At 29.6% G+C, this 23,333-nt stretch overlaps 2 protein-coding genes across 2 annotated transcripts in view; one reads left to right on the forward strand and one right to left on the reverse strand.

Moving 5' to 3' along the window:
- Positions 1-4,153, forward strand: part of LOC111686667 (ubiquitin-protein ligase E3C) — a 5,374-nt gene extending 1,221 nt beyond the window's left edge. The window contains exons 2-8 of the mRNA XM_023449032.2: positions 197-965; positions 1,036-1,465; positions 1,535-1,656; positions 1,717-2,487; positions 2,560-2,704; positions 2,762-3,461; positions 3,521-4,153. Coding sequence (XP_023304800.2) covers positions 197-965; positions 1,036-1,465; positions 1,535-1,656; positions 1,717-2,487; positions 2,560-2,704; positions 2,762-3,461; positions 3,521-3,688 — 3,105 coding nt within the window. The 3' untranslated portion in view covers positions 3,689-4,153. The remainder of the gene's footprint in view (positions 1-196; positions 966-1,035; positions 1,466-1,534; positions 1,657-1,716; positions 2,488-2,559; positions 2,705-2,761; positions 3,462-3,520) is intronic.
- A 101-nt stretch (positions 4,154-4,254) lies between these two features.
- LOC111686665 (lipase 3) overlaps positions 4,255-23,333 on the reverse strand; it is a 35,418-nt gene continuing 16,339 nt past the window's right edge. The window contains exons 3-5 of the mRNA XM_023449031.2: positions 13,084-13,168; positions 12,697-12,842; positions 4,255-4,417 (exon numbers count right to left, since the gene is read on the reverse strand). Of these exons, the coding sequence (XP_023304799.2) occupies positions 4,265-4,417; positions 12,697-12,842; positions 13,084-13,168 (384 nt within the window). The 3' untranslated portion in view covers positions 4,255-4,264. The remainder of the gene's footprint in view (positions 4,418-12,696; positions 12,843-13,083; positions 13,169-23,333) is intronic.

Here is a 23,333-nt window from a genome sequence, read left to right on the forward strand (position 1 = left end):
TAGACTATAGACTAGACTATAGACTAGACTATAGACTAGACTATAGACTAGACTATAGACTAGACTATAGACTAGACTATAGACTAGACTATAGACTAGATTATAGACTAGACCATAGAATAGGTTATAAAATAGACTATAGATTATATTAAAAAAAATTGTACACTACTTGTTTGCTTTCTCTCCACCCCAACAGATAGACATATGTCAGCACGTCTTAAAGAATCCCGCACGTTTAGTGCAAAATTCCACTACAGATGCTGTCTGGCTGCATCGCCTTAAAAAACTACTCGACTTATGTATCATACAATTAACATCTGTCCAACAGACATCACAAGCCATACCGCTAAGAATGCTGGAGACATTCACAACTGAAACATCCATCGAGCGTTATGTGGAAAACGAACAACTAATACAAACCTATTTAGATCGTATATTTCGTTATTTAGTAGATAAAGACTATTATAAACGTTTGCGTGAGCTATTAGAACAAAAATGTCCACCATTAGACGGTGAGACACTGCATCCACCAAATCAATTTTCAGAGGCTATATATCAACTTATGCTCAGACCTTTATTGTTGGCCAATAAAGCGGCATCGGGATTTTCCTATGGCAATATTATTTGTCAATCATTTACTAAACATATACTAGCGCTGCCATATACCGATTGTATACGTTATTTTCTATTACCCTGCTTTGCGGAATGTTCAGAATTTCCTTTTGAATATTTACTTAAAACTTTGCAACAGTGTACAAGAAAACAATTACCCGAAAAAATGCAAATTGATAGCAGTCCAGTGGTGACTTTTACAGGAGCTTCTGCAGCCGAAAGTCTTAATACGACTTCAAATTCAAGCTCACCTTCTAGCAATAAGGGTATGGAGGATAAGTCACCGGAACCAACAAAGATATTTAGTACATTTTTATTACATTCATTGCTAATGTTGGATCGCAAACAATTAAGTAAGTTTTTGGAGAAAAGTAAAAGAATTAAAATAAAAGAATAATATTATTTGTTTATGAAAATCTATAGAATCTTTACATGCCAAGTCTTTATTGGGAGATTATATCAAAGTTATAGCCGAAGTATCACCGAAAATTTTACAACTACCCAAATCATCATTAAAACATACCGGCCATCATCAACGTTATCATCCACATGCCAGCGAAGATACATCATCCGATGATGACTCTGAAGACGAAGAGGAAGAAGATCAATATCAAAATAAACGAAATCTACAATCTATGGATACCGTGGATGTAATGACTATGTCGATACCATTGTCAGAAATTGAAAAAGATAGTTTACTGGAGTGTATACAATTATTAAATGAAGGCGAACGTGTTCATAGTATATTAGACTATATAGAGGAGTATCTAAAAGATGAAGATGTGCTGTATGGGCTGTGTGAAATTTGTCATAATTTAATGATTTACAATAAAATGGCAATGTTTGAGTATAAGTAAGTGTGGTTAAAAAAATGAAAACTAAATATGAGAGAATAGTAATAATTTTCTTAATTTCTTTAAAGACTTTTATATACTTTGGCCTTTATGCCCAACTTTATACGTGCTGTTTGGTTTACCCTAATAGCACAATCCAAACAACAGGGTTTCAATGCTCCCTTGACCTTGATATCTAAAGGTGTAGTGCGTAAGTATTACCTTAAAAGTTTTTCTTGGGTAACAGATTTCATTGTTTTCTTTATTGCAGCTAAACAAGCTGGTGCTGAATCATTTGTGCCTTTACTGGCCACTTTCTGTATGCTTTTCGGCCGCCTTTTACCCACTTTACATGATGTAGAATTTTGCGATGAAAAGCTATTGATCGAAAAGCCTCTACAGCCCACTTTACATGTACGTCTTATGCCCTTTTCTTTGGCGGAAATTGTGCAATTGTCGAAAACACTTAAAGAAGTTTCTTTGGGTTTGGTAGAATTGGCTTTTCCCGAAACCCGCTCAAATCTGAATCAACATTATCGTTTTGTTTTGGGTCGTTCCGATTCGGATGATAAGAAAATCAAACAACAAAAGCTAATTTGGTCAAATCTTTTAAAGGTGGTAGTATTTGTTCTGAATCAAATACATACCAGAGATTTAAGATTGGGTTTCTGTCCTGAGTTACATTGGACGGTAAGCCGCTTAGATTTGCCTTTAGACAGACCTGCCGATTTACCTTTAACACGTGGCAGTCGTACCCGTGGCATAAGACCCTTTCAACCTATACGTGATTTTACCAGAGAAGATTTTGAAAATGGTCCTCCCATGTCAACGAAGCAAATACGTTCAATTACCATTTTAAGGGAAATACCATTTGTGGTGGCCTTTAGCAAACGTGTGGGTATATTGCAGGGTCTGGTGGCAGCTGATAAAATGCGTGTTCAGGGTCATTTGCAGGCTTTTCTGCAGGGTCCCTCTATAACTTTGACCGTGCGTAGAACTCATTTATATGAAGATGCTTATGATAAATTAAGGCCGGAAAATGGTAAGTTCTTATTTGTTTAAACGTACATTAGTTTTTTTTTTTTTTAAAGAAAACCTAAATCTTTTTGTATAGAACCTGATTTACGTTTAAAATTTCGTGTACAATTTGTTTCCTCTTTGGGTTTGGATGAGGCGGGTATTGATGGTGGTGGTGTTTTTAGAGAATTTTTATCGGAATTGATTAAAACTGCTTTTGATCCCAATCGAGGCTTTTTCATGTAAGTATTTAATGGTAAATTAAGCATACGCTTCCTAATAACTCCCTTCTCTTGCAGGGTCACCACCGACAACAAACTCTATCCCAATCCCAATGTTGGCGATTTAGTGCCCGACTTTGAAAAACACTACTATTTTATAGGTCGCATTCTAGGCAAAGCAATCTATGAAAATCTCTTAGTTGAACTTCCTTTAGCAGAATTTTTCCTCACCAAATTGGCGGGCAAATATGCTGATGTTGATATACATCAATTGGCCTCTTTAGATCCAGAACTCTATAAAAATCTACTCTATTTAAAAGATTATGAGGGTGATGTTAGTGAATTAAATTTAGACTTTACGGTAGCCAGTAGTTCTTTCGGTCAAACCCAAGTGATTGAATTGAAACCTCAAGGTCAATCGATACCAGTGACAAATTCAAATCGTATAGAATACTTGCAGTTAATGGCTGATTATAAATTGAATGTGCAAATAAGGCAACATTGTATAGCATTTCGTAAGGGTCTATCGAATGTTTTGCCTGTCGAATGGCTGTATATGTTTAGCAATAAGGAATTACAGATATTAATATCGGGTGCTGAAATACCCATAGACTTGGAAGATCTCAAAAAGCATTGTAAATATGGTGGTGAATATAGTCCAGAGCATCCATCGATAGTGGCCTTCTGGTCGGCCTTAGAGAGTTTTGATGATTTGCAAAAAAGACAATTGCTGAAATTTGTAACGAGTTGTTCCCGACCTCCTTTATTGGGTTTTAAGGTAATTCTTCTTTTTTTTGAAACTTCTTTAAACAACTGACAATATTTACTTTACTTTAGGATTTGGATCCTCCATTTTTTATACAAAATGCTGGTGATATGGAACGTTTACCCACGGCTAGTACTTGTACAAATCTTTTGAAATTGCCTCCCTTTAAGACAGTTGAACAAATGCGCGAAAAACTGCTCTATGCCATACAATCGGGTGTGGGCTTTGAATTAAGCTAAATATTGTTTTATACATTTATTTTTTTATTTTCCCATTCCCACTACTTCTTCTTTGGTTATTTTCTCATCTATTTTGCGAAAAAAAACAACTTTTTGTTTAACTTTTCTTTTATATAAAAATTTTTATTCCATTTTGTTTTTAATTATAATTATAATTGTATAAATTGTGTAATGAAATGTGCTAAAAAAACATTTAAACAATTCAAGCCACAACATTATTATTTTAAATTAATCACTAAAATTGTAATTTAAACTTAAACATACAATTAATACATATTTATATAAACAGCAAAATATTATGAACAAAGTTAAGAGAAATGAAATTCATTTAGAAAACAAAACAAAAAAAAAAAAATCATATCAAAAACTTCCAATTATCAAGATTCAAGACAAACTTATACTAATTTATTTAATTTGGTAAATGTTAAATATAAAATACTATATGTTTATATAAGAATAAATGTATTTAATATGTATTTCATTTCTTTATTCTTCTCGACAGTCTTTGTTCATTACGCTCAATTGGTAAGTTTTATTTAATATTTGGTTTTATTATTTTAACATTTTTCTTTTTTTCTATTTATAGAATTTCTTAATCTCCTGGAGTATTTGCTTATAGATTAAGCGTGGTGCTTCTGTAGAGTATAACAAATCAATATGATTGAATCCTCGTATTTCATGTAATGAATAATGAGTATTTTTCAGTCTATTCGCCAATCGATAAACATCCTGTGAAATAGAAGAAGAAAAACTAACTTCAATTAATATTTGTGCCAGTAAAATGAAATAAAAAGAAAAAAGTTATAAATGAAAAAAGGACTTTTAAAGGTCCTGTGTAATGTAGAATAAGCTTAAACTAAGATTTGTTAAGAATAGACCTCTTTACGTCCTATAAAATGAAGCGAGTAACTTTAGTTAATATTTGTTCCAGTAAAATGAAATAAAAAGAAAAAAGTTATAAACTAATGTCCGATGAAAAACTTTATTATTAGAATAGATTGAAATAAAAGGAAAAAACAAAGCCGAAGGTCCACACTAAGCGTCTTCGCGTTAAAGCATTACGCGCTTTTTATACCTACTTCGCGTTCTACGCTTCAAGTTATATGCTAGGCTTTTAAAGCTTTATTTTTTTATTTTATTTTTAAAAAACTTCGCGTTTTTCTACAACTTTTATTTATCTGTTCATCATTTAACTCATTTTAATTTATTTAAATTGATAAATACGCATAAAATAAAGAATATAAAATGTCAAAATCAGTTGACATGTTCGTGCGCCGCTTGTGACGTCTAGAAAAGTAGAAAGAAGATCTACTTTAAGCATTGTACGCGTCAAGTCATTCTACGCTTTGATTCTACTTTTTTGACAGACGCATATAATGCGAGAAAGCGTAGAATGCGTGGTGTTAACTAGGGTTCTATAGTTGAAATGAAAAGCCGACTTTTTGACTTTTTTATAGTTAATAGTCGACTTTTCGACTTTTTGCATTTTATGAAAAGTCGATTTTTCGACTTTTTTCATTTAATTAAAAGTCGACTTTTAGACTATAAGTGTTTCGACTTATTTCGACTTTTTTCCGACTATTTTTTGATTTTTTTCGAGTTTTTCAGACTATTTTATAGTTATTGACTTTTTATACCCTACACCACTATAGTGGGGAGGGTATTATACGTTTGTGCTGATGTTTGTAACATACAAAAATATTGGTCCAATACCCACCTTAAAGTATACCGATCGACTCAGAATCATTTTCTGAGTCGATTAAGACATGTCCGTCCGTCTGTCCGGCTGGCTGGCTGTCCATGTAAACCTTGTGCGCAAGGTACAGGACGCAATTTTCAAGATAATTTGATGAAATTTGGACCAAGCATGTTTTTTTGGCACAGGGACGAAGCCTATTGAAAATGGTTATTATTTCACCTAGCCCCCATACAACCGTACCTCCCGATTTGAACTTTTTATGCCATAATTCGTCAAATATTCTATTATCTATAAATATGATGACACTGCAGATTTTCGTAAGGATCGGCCCTTATTTGCCCCTAGCCCCCATACAAACTCCCCTTCAAAAAATGTCTTAAACGTCTAAAATTGACTTGTAACCATTTGTATCGCAATGAAACTCAACAAAACTAACTGTTATTTAAAAATATATCCTTTTCCCAAATTTACCGAGGATCAGCCCAATTTGACCTATATAAAGCCTCATTTAGAAATTTTATTTTTTTATCAATAAATTACTTAAATATTTTGGAAAAATATTCAACATAAAAGTTTCTTTACAAAAAGTAAAAATTTTAAAAATATACTCATGGTGTAGGTTATTATATGGTCGGCCATGCCCGACTATACTTTCCTACTTGTTTTTTTATATTTTCGACTATTTTTGACTTGTTTCTACAATTTTCGAGTTTTCGACTTTTTCCGACTTTTCGACTTTTTTCACAGATGATATTCGAGTTAACGACTTTTTTGGAACAAAATAGTCGACTTCAACTTTTTTCGACAAAAAGTCGATTGTACGATTATTCTAAAGTCGATTTATAGAACCCTAGTGTGAACCTCCAGCTTAAGTTAAGAAAAACTCTTTAAGGTTCACATTTGTCAAAAAATATTATACTAATGATATCTCTGGGATCGATTTTATAAAGATTTTTGCATTCCCGTAATGCTATTAGTCTATTGATTCTACTATTTTCCAGTTTTTAGTACATCTTTTGCTTAAAATTATTTGCCCATACTTCTATTGAAGTTCACTAATAAGCTGAATACCAAAAATAACTTTTTACTCCTTGTCTTTATAACTCTAATATTTATGTATAACAATTTGCTAAAAGTCTTAATTCATACCCTCATTTTATTCTCCATACTTTTAAGAGTTTGAGTTAAGAGATAAATCTTCTACAAAACTCTGTGTAAAGTCATAAATATTTCAAAATTTGTAACATATTTCTTAAGAAATTAATAAATTTCTATAAAATGAAAAAGCAAACATGACGTATGATGAATTTTTGAATGACATTATTATTCATAAGACGTGTATCACTTATATTAAATGATTTAAAGGAAATGTAGAACAGTGGGTTCGATTGCAAAAAATAAAGCAATAAAATCTTTTACTTTCTTGAGTTCTTTATTTTTTAGACTTTTTATAACTATCACACCACTGTGGCGCGTAAATTTATACCACATTACATTAGCTAAAGGTGCGTATTAGGAGATGAAGACAAATAAAATTTAATACACACATTTAGTACATATATGTATGTACATAAGTGTGTATGAGTGTGTGCTATATATTATTTACAATATTAATGTGAAATGTATTTTGTACATAACCAAAGTCAAATGGTAAATAATGGATTTTGTGTACGATTTAATCGAATTGTAAATCCCCTACCTTAATTCTTATCTTCATAAATGACCTCGTATGTCAAACTTCTAACTCTATTTACTCTTTTGCGGTTGACAGTAATATCTTCTTTTTCTATTCTTATTTATTCAATTATGGTCCAAGCTTTCTAATATGAATGAATTGCTTAAACATGACATGATAGAAATCTCTGAATGGGATCGTATTAACTGAGTCGATTTTAACGTCTGAAAGACTCAATGTTGTTTTTTTTTTTAACACATAAACGCTTGACAGATATTGTTGTTTAGACCTGTTTCACACTGGGAAACTTTTGTTGTGAAACTTTGGATTTTGTGTGTGAGAGAAAGAGATTGTTGATATTTCTTTCTCTTTCACTCACACACAAAAATCAAAAGTTTCCCAAAAAAAAGATTCCTAGTGTGATCCAGGTCTTACACCACTTATATTCGAGCGAAAATTGAATACAACTCACACATATGGGCCGGAGTTTCGAAGTCTATTTTGGAGTTTCTCAAACGCATTCGGGAGACGGCGAAGGTACTTATCGGTGACAGTAGGGTGTCCAACTCTATTGATTTATTGGAGCACCGTGTATTTCACTGTTCTATCGATATTACAATGGAATATGTTTCTCTGAAATTAGGGAACTTGTTCCCAATACCCGTAGATTCTTGCATAACACATGTCTATCTTTAAGATCACATACATTTGTGGTAGATTGGCCAGTGAATCGCCTAGCGCTCTACAGGGAAAATTCATTCTTCATCCGCACTTTTAGTATGTGAAATAAACTTTCTGCAGAGGTGTTACCTGTCACTTTTGATATAAGAAGATTTAAATCAAATCTCCACGAACACTTCTCCCTCTATCCTTCTTCCCACAACCTAATTTTCTAGTTCCAACACAATCTTCGTAATCTTCATCCCCTGAGTGCTTGTCCAATATAAAAAAGTTACTACAATCTTCGAAAAGTTATACGTATTAAAGTTTTTATGCTGGTAAAGCTCAAGAACCTGTTCTAGCGTTGGAACACATATTGCTGTCCTTGACTACTGTTTCAAAGGATATACTACATGCATACATTCTCTCACAGCGGAGCATCTAAGGAAATCTTAAAAACGTCCATTTTCTTATAAATGAGAAACAATTGATATGGGCTTTTCAGAGCATAAAGCCTTTAAGATGAACAGCTCTTGTTGGCTGAAACAGCTGACCTTCACTAAGCTTTTGTTGTCTTTGAATATTTCAGATTAACTTTTTTAAATTCCCTGATCTTAGTAGCTCTGTATTAGCTTTTTCGGTACCAATAAGAGTGAAGTGGTCTGCTGTTTTTAAGCTGCTTAGTACTCTGGAGAAAAGTGGGTTTTAGCCTTTACGGCTGATGACGTGGAATCAATGTCTTACAAGTTCTAAACATTTCAGTCTCTGGTTTTCAATCAGATATGTCTGATGTTTGTGTATAATTGTCCGATATATCCCCCCCCGGGGGCATGTTACCTTGGCGAAGACCTCCGCCTTGGTGTTTTTGCAATCCCGGGGTATAAAGAGGGCCCAATACCTCCAATCTGACCGGGATTAAAAAATTGGTGTCTCAGTCTACTCCTTGGCTTAGTCCTTGCATAGATTGCCAGAGGTCTGACCAGAGCACCGCATAATCTGGTACTACGGGTGGCCAGTTGCCCGCAGGACTATGTCCTGGCTGGTCAGTTGGTTGAGGTTCCTTCGGGATCCACGTAGTGGCTGTTGGTTGAACCCAAATTCACGGGAAGAGAATAAGTGGCGGTTAAAAGACTGATGCATGATAATAGTCAATATTTCGGGATAAGGTTCGGTGATGTTGCCGAAAATCAACAGATACCCCACAGAGGAGTGACTGTGGGACTAAGCGTTGGAAATGAGTTGGTGTCAATTGTATATGATAAAGAATGAATGTAGAGGTATACGGGCCTTACCCCATCCGTATACCTAAATGAATGTGTCGTATGTTTTTCTCTATGAATGTGTCGAATGAATGAGATGTGTGCTGGGTTGAATGATGATGGATGAAAGATATCATATACAAAAGATACCGATTAAGTTTCCTTCCTTGTCCAGATATGTTCAGAGTTTACTCTGTTCATATTCGACTTGCCACAGCGTGTCACTGTGAGTAAGAACGATGTCTACGGCTTATTGAAGGATCTAGGTGCTGTTGCCGAATCAACAGAGCCATAGTAGTGTGGTTGTCTTACAACGTGACTACTTTGGCAAGAGATTAGATAGCTCGAGTACTCCAGCAAAGTACTTGCGCATGGACCGGTCGTAGCCAATGTGCAAAAATTGCCACCTGAGTCTTCATTGAAGACAAAGGGGCGATGGTAGACCGTTCTCAAGTCTACCCTGTGGATGAAAAAGACCACCGTGAGATAAGGCCGACACGGCAGGTGCTCACGTTAAAACTATCGACAGTCTGTCCAATATATCCAGTAAAGAGTATTCGAGAGAACCCTGTCGCTCTATCATTCGCTTCGCCTGGACGAACACTCAATAATGTTTCTAGAACTTTCTTTCTCTAGAAGTCCCAACAATCCTAAGGAATCCACTACATTTGAGGTACTTTATTCGTCTCCATCAGTAAACACTCTTTATAGCTAGTTGTTACAACCTATTCTCTTTGTATTGATTCCTTCAGAGTAGACTCTGTGCACTTCCGCATCTATGATCAAGAGTGCTTAAATCGCGGCTATTAATAGAAACATTTTGTGTCTATACGAATCTTATATTTACTTCTCTCTCTCTCTCTCTCTCTCTCTCTCTCTGAACGTCTCTTGAGGTAATTAATCATTTGTATCTGGATTGAATTCGCAACATATTCATCAATATTCTGAGGAATAAACTCTCCGGGGGTTTGAACTATACAAAAAGCAAGAAAAAGGAAACAATCTCCCGGTGAATTATTGTTCATAATTGGTCATAATTGTTCTAGAAGTGAATCTAGAACTTAAAGTCCACATTGAGAAAACCTACCTATTGTCTTGCCCAGCATTACCTAATCCACAAGTAGGGTATTCAAAATAAATAAGAAATCATAACATGTTGAACGTTTTAAACATTTATTTGTACACCTATGAAACAAAGCCACGTACATGGAGTGTTGTACAACAATAATAACAACAAATGTTGCACACTTTAAAGGAAACATGACTGACTGACTAATAGACTGACAAACCAAGAGAAAGAAAAATAACTGAAACAAAAAAGCACGAACCACAAAACCTGACAGCAATCATCAGTTGATATTTATGGATGTTAAAGCTATAGTAAGAGACAGTCCCAGGAAACAGAAAATATAAAAATATCTAAAAAAACTTGATCACAAACTAAAATTTTCTGTAATTTTAAACGTTTTTTCAAAAAAAGCTTCATACTAAAAACTTTGCAAAAGTTTCTATAAATAAAAAGCATTGTTCAAAATTTGTATATAAATAGAAAGCTTTCTCGAAAATGGTATACAAATAGAAAGTTTTAACAAAAATTTTCTTATTATTATAAAATTTTGTTAAAAATTTTCGTATAGAGTCTATTTATCAAAAGCTTTTTTTAATATATATTTTTTTAAATTAAAAGCTCTGTTTAACACTTTTTGTAAATAGAAAGTTTTATTTAAAAATTTCCATGAATAAAAAGCTTTTTTTAACAAAATTTAAAAAGTTAAAAGCTTTACCGTAAATTTTTTATCAAGAGAAAGCTTTTTTTAATTACGTGTTTTAACAAACAAACAAAAACGTTTGACGAAGCTTTTGTATGTTTTTAAAGACTTGCAAAACATCTCATAAATGAAGGCTTTGAGCAAAAGAGCTTTTTTGAAATATGTATGTTAACAAACAGAAGGTTTGAAGAAGCTTTTGAACAGTTTTAGAAATAGAAATACAAGAATAAGTTTTGTTTAATCAAAAGCTTTTGTCTTTTAATATAAAACTTTTAAATAGCCTTCGATTTATTAATAACAATAACACCCAGTTTTATGATTTTTTTCATAGAAAGCCTTTTCGAAAAATTATGTAAGAAAAAAGCTTTGCCTAAAAGTTTCTAATAATTAAAAAGCCTTGCTAAAAGATTTATATATCTTTTGTAAATCGAAAGCTGTTTACAAAATTGTCCTTTATATGAAGCTCTTTCAAAAAAGCTTTTTTGAAATATATTATATTGACGAAGCTTCTGAAGGTTTTGAAAGACTTCATAAAAATTAAAAGCTTTGAACAAAAGAGCTTTTAAGAAATATGTATGTTAACAAACAGAAAGTTTGACGAAGTTTTTGAACGGTTTTAGAAATAGAAAAACAAGAATAAGTTTTGTTTAATCAAAAGCTTTTGTTTTTTAATATAAAACTTTTAAATAAAATCAAAGTTTATTTATAACAAAAACACCCATATCTATTGTAAATAGAAAGCTTTATAAAAAATTGTTTTTTATATAAAGCTTTTTGAAAACTTTGTCGAAGATTTTTTACTAATTGAAAGCTTTGTTTAATAAAACGGAAAGCTTTGACGAAGTTTCTGAACAGTTTTAGAAATAGAAAAACAAGAATATGTTTTGTTTAATCAAAAGCTTTTGTTTTTTAATAATAATAACAATAACATCCATATTTTCTGTAAATCGAAAGCTTTTTTATATAAAGCTTTTTTAAAAGCTTTGTCAGAAATTGTTTACTAGTTCAAAGCTTTGTTAAAATTTTTTTTATAAAAATTGAGCAGAAAGCTTTGTCATACCATATTCATATCTTTTGTAAATAAAAAGCTTTTTACAAAATTGCGTTTTATACATTAATTTTTTTCGAAAAAGTTTTGTAAGGTTAAGGCTTTATTTTGTCCTATATTTCCTAAAAATTAATAGAAAAGTTTGTTTCAAAGGCAAAATTATAAAAGCTTTGCTTTAATTTTTTTTAGTTATATAAAGCTTTATTTCAAATATGCGTAGAAATATAAAGTTTTGTCGAATATTTAGTAAACCAAAAGCAATAGAAATTTCACTCTTTTAGTTTTTCCCTTTGTGGCTTTTATTGCTCATTTAGAAGAACATGTGTAGATCGTTTTACATTCACAAACTTATATGTTTACGGGGTTATGTTTGTAAGTCCCTGTATAGACATTTCTAACTTAACAAACTACTGATATGTTACACCTTCTAAAACACAATGACTAACTGTTCGACATGCATTCCTGCTCGTAGTACTAACTAGACCCAATGGAAAATCAAGGTAATTTTCATTTCTTTGGAACGTGTTTAAATGTTAGAGTTAGTTGAGCGTATTAGACTTCGGCAAAAGATTTATGAATTACGAAGAAAGCTTTTTAAATTGATGAACAAAGCTTTGCAAGTTTTTAGTAGAATGGTAATAGAATGTTTATCATAAATAGAAAGCTTTGAAGAAAATTATTATTGAATAGAAATCTTTGAACATTTTTCTTTAAATGAAAAGCTTTTTTGAAAAATTTCTATAAATAAACAGAAAGCTTTGATGAAATATTCCCAAAAAACATAAAGCTTAGTCTTACATATAAGTTCAACTGATGCATTTTCTTTTCAAACTCCTTAATAATCGGTAGAATCCTAATATTTAGGTTATTATATGTGAATATATCAATCTACTCTCACCTGTTTAGCCATCAACAAATCACGATTCCCATAAAATAACTGCATCGGTACACGTACATTACGTAAATTATATTCGGGTGGTGTTTTACTTTTGTAACGACGTAAATTTTCACTTTTCGATTTATAATCAAACTGTTGAAATTTTCCTGTAGACGAAATAAACGAAAAATAAGAAACGTTATATAATTTAAAAAAATATATATATTTGGTTAATAAAAAGAAAGATGATAGAATTGTAGAGAGTAGAGGGAGATTTAAAAAAAAGGAAATAATAATACTATAGGTATTACAATGTAGCATGAACGTGTAGCATATTATTATAATGTTGATGCTGGCAATGATGATGATGATGCTGATGATAACATGCTTGAGGTGAAAAAGTTTTACCGGAAGTTATCAATTGTCCAAAATGTTGAAACTGTTTGCGTGATATGCCAGCGGGTGTCGTTTCAAATAAACGTGGAAATAGATTCTGCAATGAAATGAAAGGAAAAAAAATGTAAAACAGACAAATATTTATTGCCACATATTATGTGTTTTTGTAAAAAGTTTAAAAAAGCTTAAATTTTAAACTTAAATAAAAAAAATATGTTATTTCATTTGGTAAGAAATGAGCAAATTAAATAAAATATATAAAAGCTTTTTTTAATAAACTAATTTATTAAAAATGCATTTATTTCCAAAAAGCTTTGTTAAACAAATTTCTAATTAAAAAAGCTTTCTTTAATTTTTTGATAAAAAGAAAGCTTTGTCGTTTTTTTATAAATAGAAAGCTTAAGCATTTCTTATTTATATAAAGCTTTGACAAATTTAGAATAAAGCTTTACCCAAAAATGTTAAAAAGAAAACAACTTTCACAAGAATTGTGTCAAAAAAGAAAATTTTGTGTAAAATTTCTTAAAAATTTTAAAAAATTTCAAATCAAAATATTCTATTTACAAAAAGCTTTGTTCAAAATGTTATATAATAAAAATATAAAGTTTTTTCCCCAAAATATTATAGAAAGCTAGATGATCTAGATGATCTATTTTTGCAAAACTCTTGCCTTTGTTAAATAAATTTCTAATTAAAGAAAGCTTTTTTCGAAATTTTTTTATAAAAAGAAAGCTTGATTAAAATTTGTTTACTTATATAAAGCTTTGACGAATTTAGAATAAAGCTTTACCCAAAAATTAAAAAAAAAAAACAACTTTCACAAGAATTGTGTTAAAAAAGAAAATTTTGTGTAAAATTTCTTAAAAATTTAAAAAAAGTTCAAATCAAAATATTTTGCTTACAAAAAGCTTTTGAACAAAGCTTGTTATAAACATACAAAGTTGGTAAATTGGTTTCTGTATTTTTCCAAAATATTATATAAAGCTTTGTTCTAGATGATCTATTATTGAAAAACTCTCGCTTTATTATTATGTTTTATGTAAAATATGTATTCTATAAAGCTCTGTTAATACAAAGCTTTTTTTCGGAAATTTACTATAAATAGAAAGTATTTAAACTTAAAGTTTTGTCTAAAATTATCTATTAATGCAAAGCTTTTTTCCGATATTTATCTATTTAAATTAAGCTTTGTTAAAAATTTCATTAAATTAAAAAAAAGCTTTATGCAAAATAATTAAAAAATATAAAGTGTTGCGGAATAGATGGTTTTATTCAAAATTTTTGAACAAATTAAAAAGCTTTTTAAAGAGATTTTTTTAATTAAAAAAAACTTTGTTGCAAATATTGCATTTATATGAAGCTTTGTTAAAAAAGGTTTCAAAAGTAAAAGCTTTTTCAAATTTAAAGCTTTTTTCTAAAGATTCTATAAAACAGTGTTCAAAATGCTCTATTTTTATGAAGCTTTCCTGAAAATTATCTATAAATAGAAAATTTATTCAGTTTACATAAAGCTTTAATAAATCGAATAAAGCTTTATTCAAAAATGTCAAATAATAAACAAAGATTGGTGCCTTTTAAATAAAAGCTTTATTTATTTAATTTTAATAAAAGTGGTAAGCTTTTTAAGATATTTTTTATAAAAATAAATCTTTAAATAAATCTATTTCTATGAAGCCTTTTCAAAATATTATAAAAATGAAAACATTTTGTAGATATTTTCTAAAAATTTAAAGCTTTTTTAAATATTCTAAAAAACTTTGTTCAAAATGCTCTATTTGTACAAAGCTTTTATGAAAAACTAGTAAATTGAATAAAATTAATAAATTTGGAATAATAACAACATTAGCAAAGTGTCTTTTAAAATAAAGTTTTATTAAAAGTTTGCAAACAAATGAAAAGCTTTTAAAATATTTTTTGTTATTTAAAATAGACTAAAGCTTTATGCCAAAATGTCAAATAAGAAAAACATTGGCAGAGTGCATCCAAATAGAAAGTTTTATTTAAAGTTTGTAAATAAATGGAAAGCTTTTTAAGATATTTTCTGTAATTAAAAAAATTTTATGAAAATATAAAGTTTAAAGCATTTTTCCTATAAATGAAATACTTTTTTTTCAAAATATTCTATAAAGCTTTTTCCAAGATGTTCTAGTTATACAAAGCTTTTTTTAAATAGAAAGCCTTTTTAAAATTGTATTTTTCCAAAAGCTTTTTCAAAACTTAATAATAAAAAAGATAAAATAATAACAATTTCTTTAAATTTCCATTACATGGAAAGCTTTTTAGCATAACATTGTCTAAAACTTTCTATTTATTGAAAGCTTCATCGAAATTTTTTAAAAATAAAAACGCTTTTCTATTATAAAGTTTTATTAACATTTTTTTCTTAAATTTAAATTTTAGGTATATCAAACCAAAAACTTTGTAGAAATGTATCTTTTAATAAAAAGCTTTTTTTAATAAACTCTTCAAATAAAGCTTTCTGACAATGTTCTGTCAGAAATAACAATAAATAATCTATTATGAAAATTAATATCTTCAAAACTTTAAATTTACATAAACGTATAAAAGTTCTGGTGAAAATTTTCTGTAATTTGAAAGCTTTTTTCAAAAATGTCTATAGGAAAAAGAAAGCTTTTTAAATTTTGTCTATATATATATAAAAAAGCTTTGTTGAAATTGTCTCTAAAATTAAGAAATAATAAAAATTATTTTGAATTTAAATCTATTTTAAAAGGAAATGTATATTGTATTGTAGTTCATTTCATTCAGTACGTATACTTAATATCTAATAGTAAATAAAAATACTCATTCGCCTTCGATAATCTCTTTGCAAAATTATGTGTTCTATCCTTATTAAAAAAAACAAATTTATGAATAATGTACATAAATTCAATATGAATGTAAATTGTGTGCATAATAAACAATTTATTTTAATCAAATTTTAATATGCAAATCAAATGATTTTCTATTCGACTACATTTTTTTTTATTTTATTTTAATATAAATAGTATGTAACCATTTTCTTACATTCCAATAAGTTTAAATAAAGACAGAAAATAGAACAATCTAAGCTTTTAAAATATGAATAAATAAATAAATGTTTGTTTTTATCTTTCACTGACTACTTTATACACTGGAGAGTATTATTAAATCGATTTGCTTGGCAAAAGTTAAAATTTCAGCACTTTTCTTTATGTTTGCTGCTCTCCAATGTTTAAAATGAAAATTATAAACGAAAAGAATAAAAGAGTAAAGAATTTTAAATACAAACAAACATACGAAGCATAAAATTACACATAAATTAAGTTTCAAACAATATCAAGTGGCATCAGGAGAGAAATCTCATAAATTTTAACTTTTCTACTCTACTTGTACCGCTCGTTTTTTTGTGTTTTGTTTTTTTTTTGTTGGTAAAAAAGGAAATTGTAAGAACGTATTGCACACATTTTCTAAACATACACATTTGTAGAGAATAAAAGGACTCGTTATATAACAGAAGTTAGGAAATCTTAGGGTTACTTTATTCTTTTTATTTGCTGCTGTTTGGTGTTGCTCCTTTGACTGCTTAATATTTTATTTTTCTATTCTATTTATTCATCGAAAGAAAGACTTTAAGACAAAAGAGATCCTTGGAATTAAAAAAAGATGCGGAGTTGAAAAAACATTCGTTTTAAATGTTTTGTACAATCAGATGTAATATACATGTGTGGAAAATGTTAAAAGCACTACAGCACTAGACAATAAACTAGACTATAGACTAGACTACATACTAGACAATAGACTAGACTATAGACTAGACTATAGACTAGACTATAGACTAGACTATAGACTAGACTATAGACTAGACTATAGACTAGACTATAGACTAGACTATAGACTAGACTATAGACTAAGTAATACTTAGTTTGGACTAGTCCAGATCAAAAAGTTACATGGACTTCTTATAAAAATACTGAAACATCAATCATTTATTTGATGGGTTTAACACACAGTTGTATGTTTTGGTTCACATGCATACATATATACATACGTGTGTGATTTTATGTCTGTATGTAGACATCTGACAAATAAAAGTACTGAGGACATTTAGTTCATCCGTTTATTCCTTGGATTTTGTGGCCCATATATATATGAAGCACAACTGCTTTTTAATTGTTGTTAAAAAGTTTTCTTGTTCAAAAAAAAGTTAAAATTTTTTCCCTTGCCTCCTTTTCACTACATACAAGCAAATTGTTGTTGTTATTCCTTATTTTTTAAAGGATTCTTGTGTTTAATTTTATATTTTATTTTGTTTTATTTCTATCGTGTGTGTGTGTGTTTATTTATTATAACAATGATAAAAAGTTTTCAAATGCAAATTATTATGTTGTTTTGTATGTATGTAGGAGTATGTGAGTGAGTGAGTGAGTGAGTGTGTATGAATCCTGATTGTTGCAGGTTTATAATACAGGCATATATGTATGTGATATTATGTGGGTCTTATATATTATATATCTTTTTTAGTAAATCTATTCGTAATCTTGTTTGTTTGTGCGTCTATCATGTCTAAGTAAAGGGAAAAGTAAAATGGACCAAATGTTGTATGTTTTTCATGTCAAAGATGTTCCTCTTTTAACATTGACAGTACAGCACATGGACCCTCTATGCAGGGTTTTAATTCAAAATTTAAACTCGAATACTTCCTGATTATTTCTGCATCAAATTTCACCTTCATCGGACCTGCAGTTTGGAATTAACATATTGATTTATAAAATAATGGTTCTTTAGGGAAAAAGGGATTTCTTTGTTTTTATTTAGTTAACTATTTACAGACTTCAAATATGGATCGAAAGAGTAATAAATGTCTCATTAGCATAAACATGACATATATATAGAGTAAAGACCCCACTAAAGTCCCCTTAAAAGATACAAACTATATAACTGGTACTTTTTTTGTGCCTTTTTGGTACTTTTTTGTATACAAACTTTGAAAATAACGTATTCAAGCAGTAAAAAGGTGGAAATTTGAAAACTGAAAGGTTTTTATTTGTGAAAAGTCTGAAAATACTGTACAATACCGGTTACTTATAGCTACATTAGTATAATAAAACATGTAACAAAGTTTTGGATACATTTTTTTAAATAAATAAACCCCAAAAAATAACAGAAACAAAATTATACAAGTACATAAAATTATTGCTATAAAAAATGATGTTCTGTTGCTTATGCTAGAAATATAATGGAGACAAACAACAAGTTGTTTATTAGTGAAAAAGTATGGAAAAAAAACTTTTTTTATATGCATAAATTCAAACAACAACAGAAAGCAATACAAAACTTTTGTTGAAAAATTTAAATATCTTTTAAGTATTTAAATTAAGCTTTTAATTTATAATTTAAAACTCAAAATTATATGTTATAAGCAAAAATTATAAATATTTGTTAATTTTTTTTTTAAGAAAAAGTTTTTAATTATTTTACTTTCTTTAGTCAAGTCTGTTCAAATATATTATAAAATATTCTCCCACTAAAACTAAATACGTTAAATTTATAATATTTTTATAAATTTATTTTCATAAATTTTTTGCCAAATCTTTTCCCATCGAATGACACCCGAAACAGCCTTTTTCAATAATTTCTTTATGAAAAAATGATAAATTGTAAAACTGCAGTCATAAAATGTAATAAGAAATTACTCAAACGCAACGAACAACAAAAATAATTTATTTATATTGCTTATACACATATACATATTTACATATACATACGTATGTAAATTAGGATCACCCACTTTTGCAAATAGAATGACAATTAACTACAAAAGTATTTCTAAAAATTTTAAATTACTGAGAAATTTAAAAAATCATCTTATTGAAACCCATAATTTCAGGGAGTTATTAAAAAGATATGACAAATGGAAACGCTATATTCTTTTAGTGGTCTATCCTATTGGGAAAATAACAAAGACACCATTTACGGTAAATTTTCTTATATTGACCTTATAGTCAAAACTATTCTATCGTCATGACCATAGACCAATCTATAGTCTTGGTCTATAGTCAAGAGTACAGACAGGTCTATAGGCAAGAGTACAGACTGGCCAATAGCTAAAATTATAGACTCTTCTATAGTCAGGACTATAGACTCTTCTATAGTCAGGACCATAGAATCTTCTATAGTCAAAACTATAGACTCTTTTATAGTCAAGACTATAGACTCTTCTATAATCAAGACTATAGACTCCTCTATAGTCAAGACTATAGACTCTTCTATAGTCAAGACTGTAGACTATCCTACAGTCAAGACTGTAGACTATCCTATAGTCAAAACTATAAACTCTTCTATAGTCAAGACTATAAACTCTTTTATAGTCAAGACTATAAACTATTCTATAGTCAATACTGTAGACTATTCTATAGTCAAGTATTGGTGCATAGTCAAGACTATCTATCTTGGTCTAAATATAGTCAAGAATACAGACAGGTCTATAGGCAAAAGTACAGATTGGTCAATAGCTAAAACTATAGACTCTATAGTCAAGACGATAGACTCTTCTATAGTCAAGACTATAGGCTCTTCTATAGTCAAGACTATAGACTCTTCTATAGTCAGGACTATAGAATTTTCTATAGTCAAGACTATAGACTCTTCTATAGTCAAGACTGTAGTCAAGACTATAGACTCTTCTATAGTCAAGACTATAGACTCTTCTATAGTCAAGACTATAGACTCTTCTATAGTCAAGACTATAGATTCTTCTATAGTCAAGAATATAGACTCTTCTATAGTCAAGAATATAGACTCTTCTATAGTCAAGACTATAGACTCTTCTATAGTCAAGACTATAGACTCTTCTATAGTCAAGACTATAGACTCTTCTATAGTCAAGACTATAGATTCTTCTATAGTCTAGACTATAGACTCTTCTATAGTCAAGACTATAGACTCTTCTATAGTCAAGACTATAGACTCTTCTATAGTCAAGACTATAGACTATAGACTCTTCTATAGTCAAGACTATAGACTCTTCTATAGTCAAGAATATAGACTCTTCTATAGTCAAGACTATAGCCTCTTCTATAGTCAAGACTTTAGACTCCTCTATAGTCAAGACTATAAACTCTTCTATAGTCTAGACTATAGACTCTTCTATAGTCAAGACTATAGACTCTTCTATAGTCAAGACTATAGAATATAGACTCTTCTATAGTCAAGACTATAGACTTTTCTATAGTCAAGACTATAGACTTTTCTATAGTCAAGACTATAGACTTTTCTATAGTCAAGACTATAGACTCTTCTATAGTCAAGACTATAGACTTTTCTATAGTCAAGACTATAGACTCTTCTATAGTCTAGACTATAGACTCGTCTATAGTCAAGACTATAGACAATAGACTCTTCTATAGTCAAGACTATAGACTCTTCTATAGTCAAGAATATAGACTCTTCTATAGTCAAGAGTATATACTCTTCTATAGTCAAGACTTTAGACTCTTCTATAGTCATTACTATAAACTCTTCTATAGTCTAGACTATAGACTCTTCTATAATCAAGACTATAGACTCTTCTATAGTCAAGACTATAGACTACAGACTCTTCTATAGTCAAGACTATAGACTATACAATCTTCTATAGTCAAGAATATAGACTATACAATCTTCTATAGTCAAGAATATAGACTATACAATCTTCTATAGTCAAGAATATAGACTCTTCTATAGTCAAGAATATAGACTCTTCTATAATCAAGACTATAGACTCTTCTATAGTCAAGACTATAGACTCTTTTATAGTCTAGACTATAGACTCTTCTATAGTCAAGACTATAGACTCTTCTATAGTCAAGACTATAGACTCTTCTATAGTCAAGACTATAGACTCTTCTATAGTCAAGACTATAGACTCTTCTATAGTCAAGACTATAGACTCTTCTATAGTCAAGACTGTAGACTCTTCTATAGTCAAGACTATAGACTCTTCTATAGTCAAGACTATAGACTCTTCTATAGTCAAGACTATGGACTCTTCTATAGTCAAGACTATAAACTCTTTTATAGTCAAGACTGTAGACTATCCTATAGTCGAAACTACAAACTCTTCTATAGTCAAGACTATAAACTCTTTTATAGTCAAGACTGTAAACTATTCTATAGTCAATACTGTAGACTATTCTATAGTCAAGTATTGGTGCATAGTCAAGACTACAGTCTTGGTCTATAGTCAAGACTACAATCTTGGTCTATATACAAGACTATAGCATATAGTTCGCAATAAAGACTGGTTTATAAACTCGTCTATAGTCAATTTTCTATAAAATCCTTGGAAATTGTGTAGATAACTTAACAAAGGAGTTAATAAACAATATGTTGTTTATGCTCAACTTACTTACCGCCAACAACAACAACTGCAAAAATATTCAGCCAGCGCCAAACAAATTTGTACAACAAAACTAGTCAAAAGAAAATAAATAACAGTATTTCATTTCTAACTTAATAATATAAATAAACAAACAATAATAATAATAAAAATTTATAACTTATAAAAATAAAAGGAAAGAAGAAGCCAAGGTTTTTATAAAAAAAAAAAATAAAGGAAAACGAAATAATAATAAAGAATCCCACGCATTTTTTAAGCAATTTTAAACGCTTAAACAATCACAAACAATATACACATTTCGCAACAAGCAAAAAGTCTAAAATGGTTCCAAAAAAGGAGTTTTTTTGCATGCATAACACAAAACAACACAATTGGCTCCAGAACAATAAGAATCATAAGAATGGCCATAAAGATAAATAGGGTATTTACACAAACTTGTGTTGTTGTTGTAGTTAGAGGAGTTTTTGAAATCAGACATGTATGAATGGGAGTACATTACACTACTACACTACCAAAGTTTACAGCAGTTTTGACTTACATGTATCCTGGTTGTTTTTCAGGGAGTCAAGTTATCCAGAAAGAAGGCAATTGGTTGGCATACACATCCGTAGTAATGTGAGGGGTAAACAATAGTCTTTAGTTAGTTAGTTAGTTAGTAAGTAAGTTAGTTAGTTAGTTAGTTAGTTAGTTAGTTAGTAAGTTTGTTTGTTAGTTAGTTAGTTAGTTAGTTAGTCACTCCTATCTGCTAGGACACAAGTCCAATTGTTGTACAACTTTCAAATAACGCTGATTCACTTTGTAGTAGCTGAGTGTGTATTCGATTTGTTGAATACGGGAAACGGATATAATGTTAAATATTCAAATGAAATGCCAACAAAAACATATGTGACCTTTTTCTGTTTTATTGTTTTATTATTATTTTTTTCCCGTTGTATATATTTGATTTGAAAATTGGCAAAACATATAAAGGACACTGCAAACGAAGGCGTTTTAATATGACTGTGACGTACATATGGGACAATTTATTTTGGATTCCTAAATATACATTTTATCTTATTTTATTTCTTACAACACAAAATAAACTTTAGGGTCTTTAAATTGAAATAAATCATAAGGAAATATTGGCAGAAAACATCAATAATTAATTAAGAATTTGAATAAAAGAAATACAATTTAATAAAGTATAAACAATTTGAAAAAGGGGATAACAGGAGTAAATGAAATAAATAAATTTTTAAATAATTTTATAGAAAATTTCCAGTATTATTATGACTCTGTATAAAAAAGCACATTTCATATTCCTTTTATTCAAACTTACCGAACCATTGTCTCAATTACATATAATAGTAATACAATTTATTTTTATAGCACCTTTGCGATTTTATTACACTTTAACCATAAACACACTCGCCTCTCTAACAGACAGAGGATTACATTTACAAAAGAAATTTTTTTTGTATTTTGGGCTCACACATACATATGTAGTTGTATTTGAACCAATAACACTATGTAATATGAATCTAAAAAAATCCCATAGAAACGTTAAATAAACTAAAACAAATGGTGAGTAAGTGCTTACTAACCCACGACAATCAGAAAAATATTGGTTGTTTTATCTTTATATGTACATATACTTAGGTACATATACATACATATAAATGTGTAAGTGAAAATACCTTTCAGTTTTACGGAGGGAGGCTTAAAACAAAAATGAAAATAAAATAGATCCGTAAAGTCTATAGTCTAGTCTATAGTCTACTCTATAGTCTACTCTATAGTCTAGTCTATAGTCTACTCTATAGTCTACTCTATAGTCTAGTCTATAGTCTTGTCTATAGTCTAGTCTATAGTCTAGTCTATAGTCTAGTCTATAGTCTAGTCTATAGTCTAGTCTATAGTCTAG

Source organism: Lucilia cuprina, chromosome 6 (genome assembly GCF_022045245.1).
Source record: "Lucilia cuprina isolate Lc7/37 chromosome 6, ASM2204524v1, whole genome shotgun sequence".
Lineage (NCBI taxonomy): Eukaryota > Metazoa > Arthropoda > Insecta > Diptera > Calliphoridae > Lucilia > Lucilia cuprina.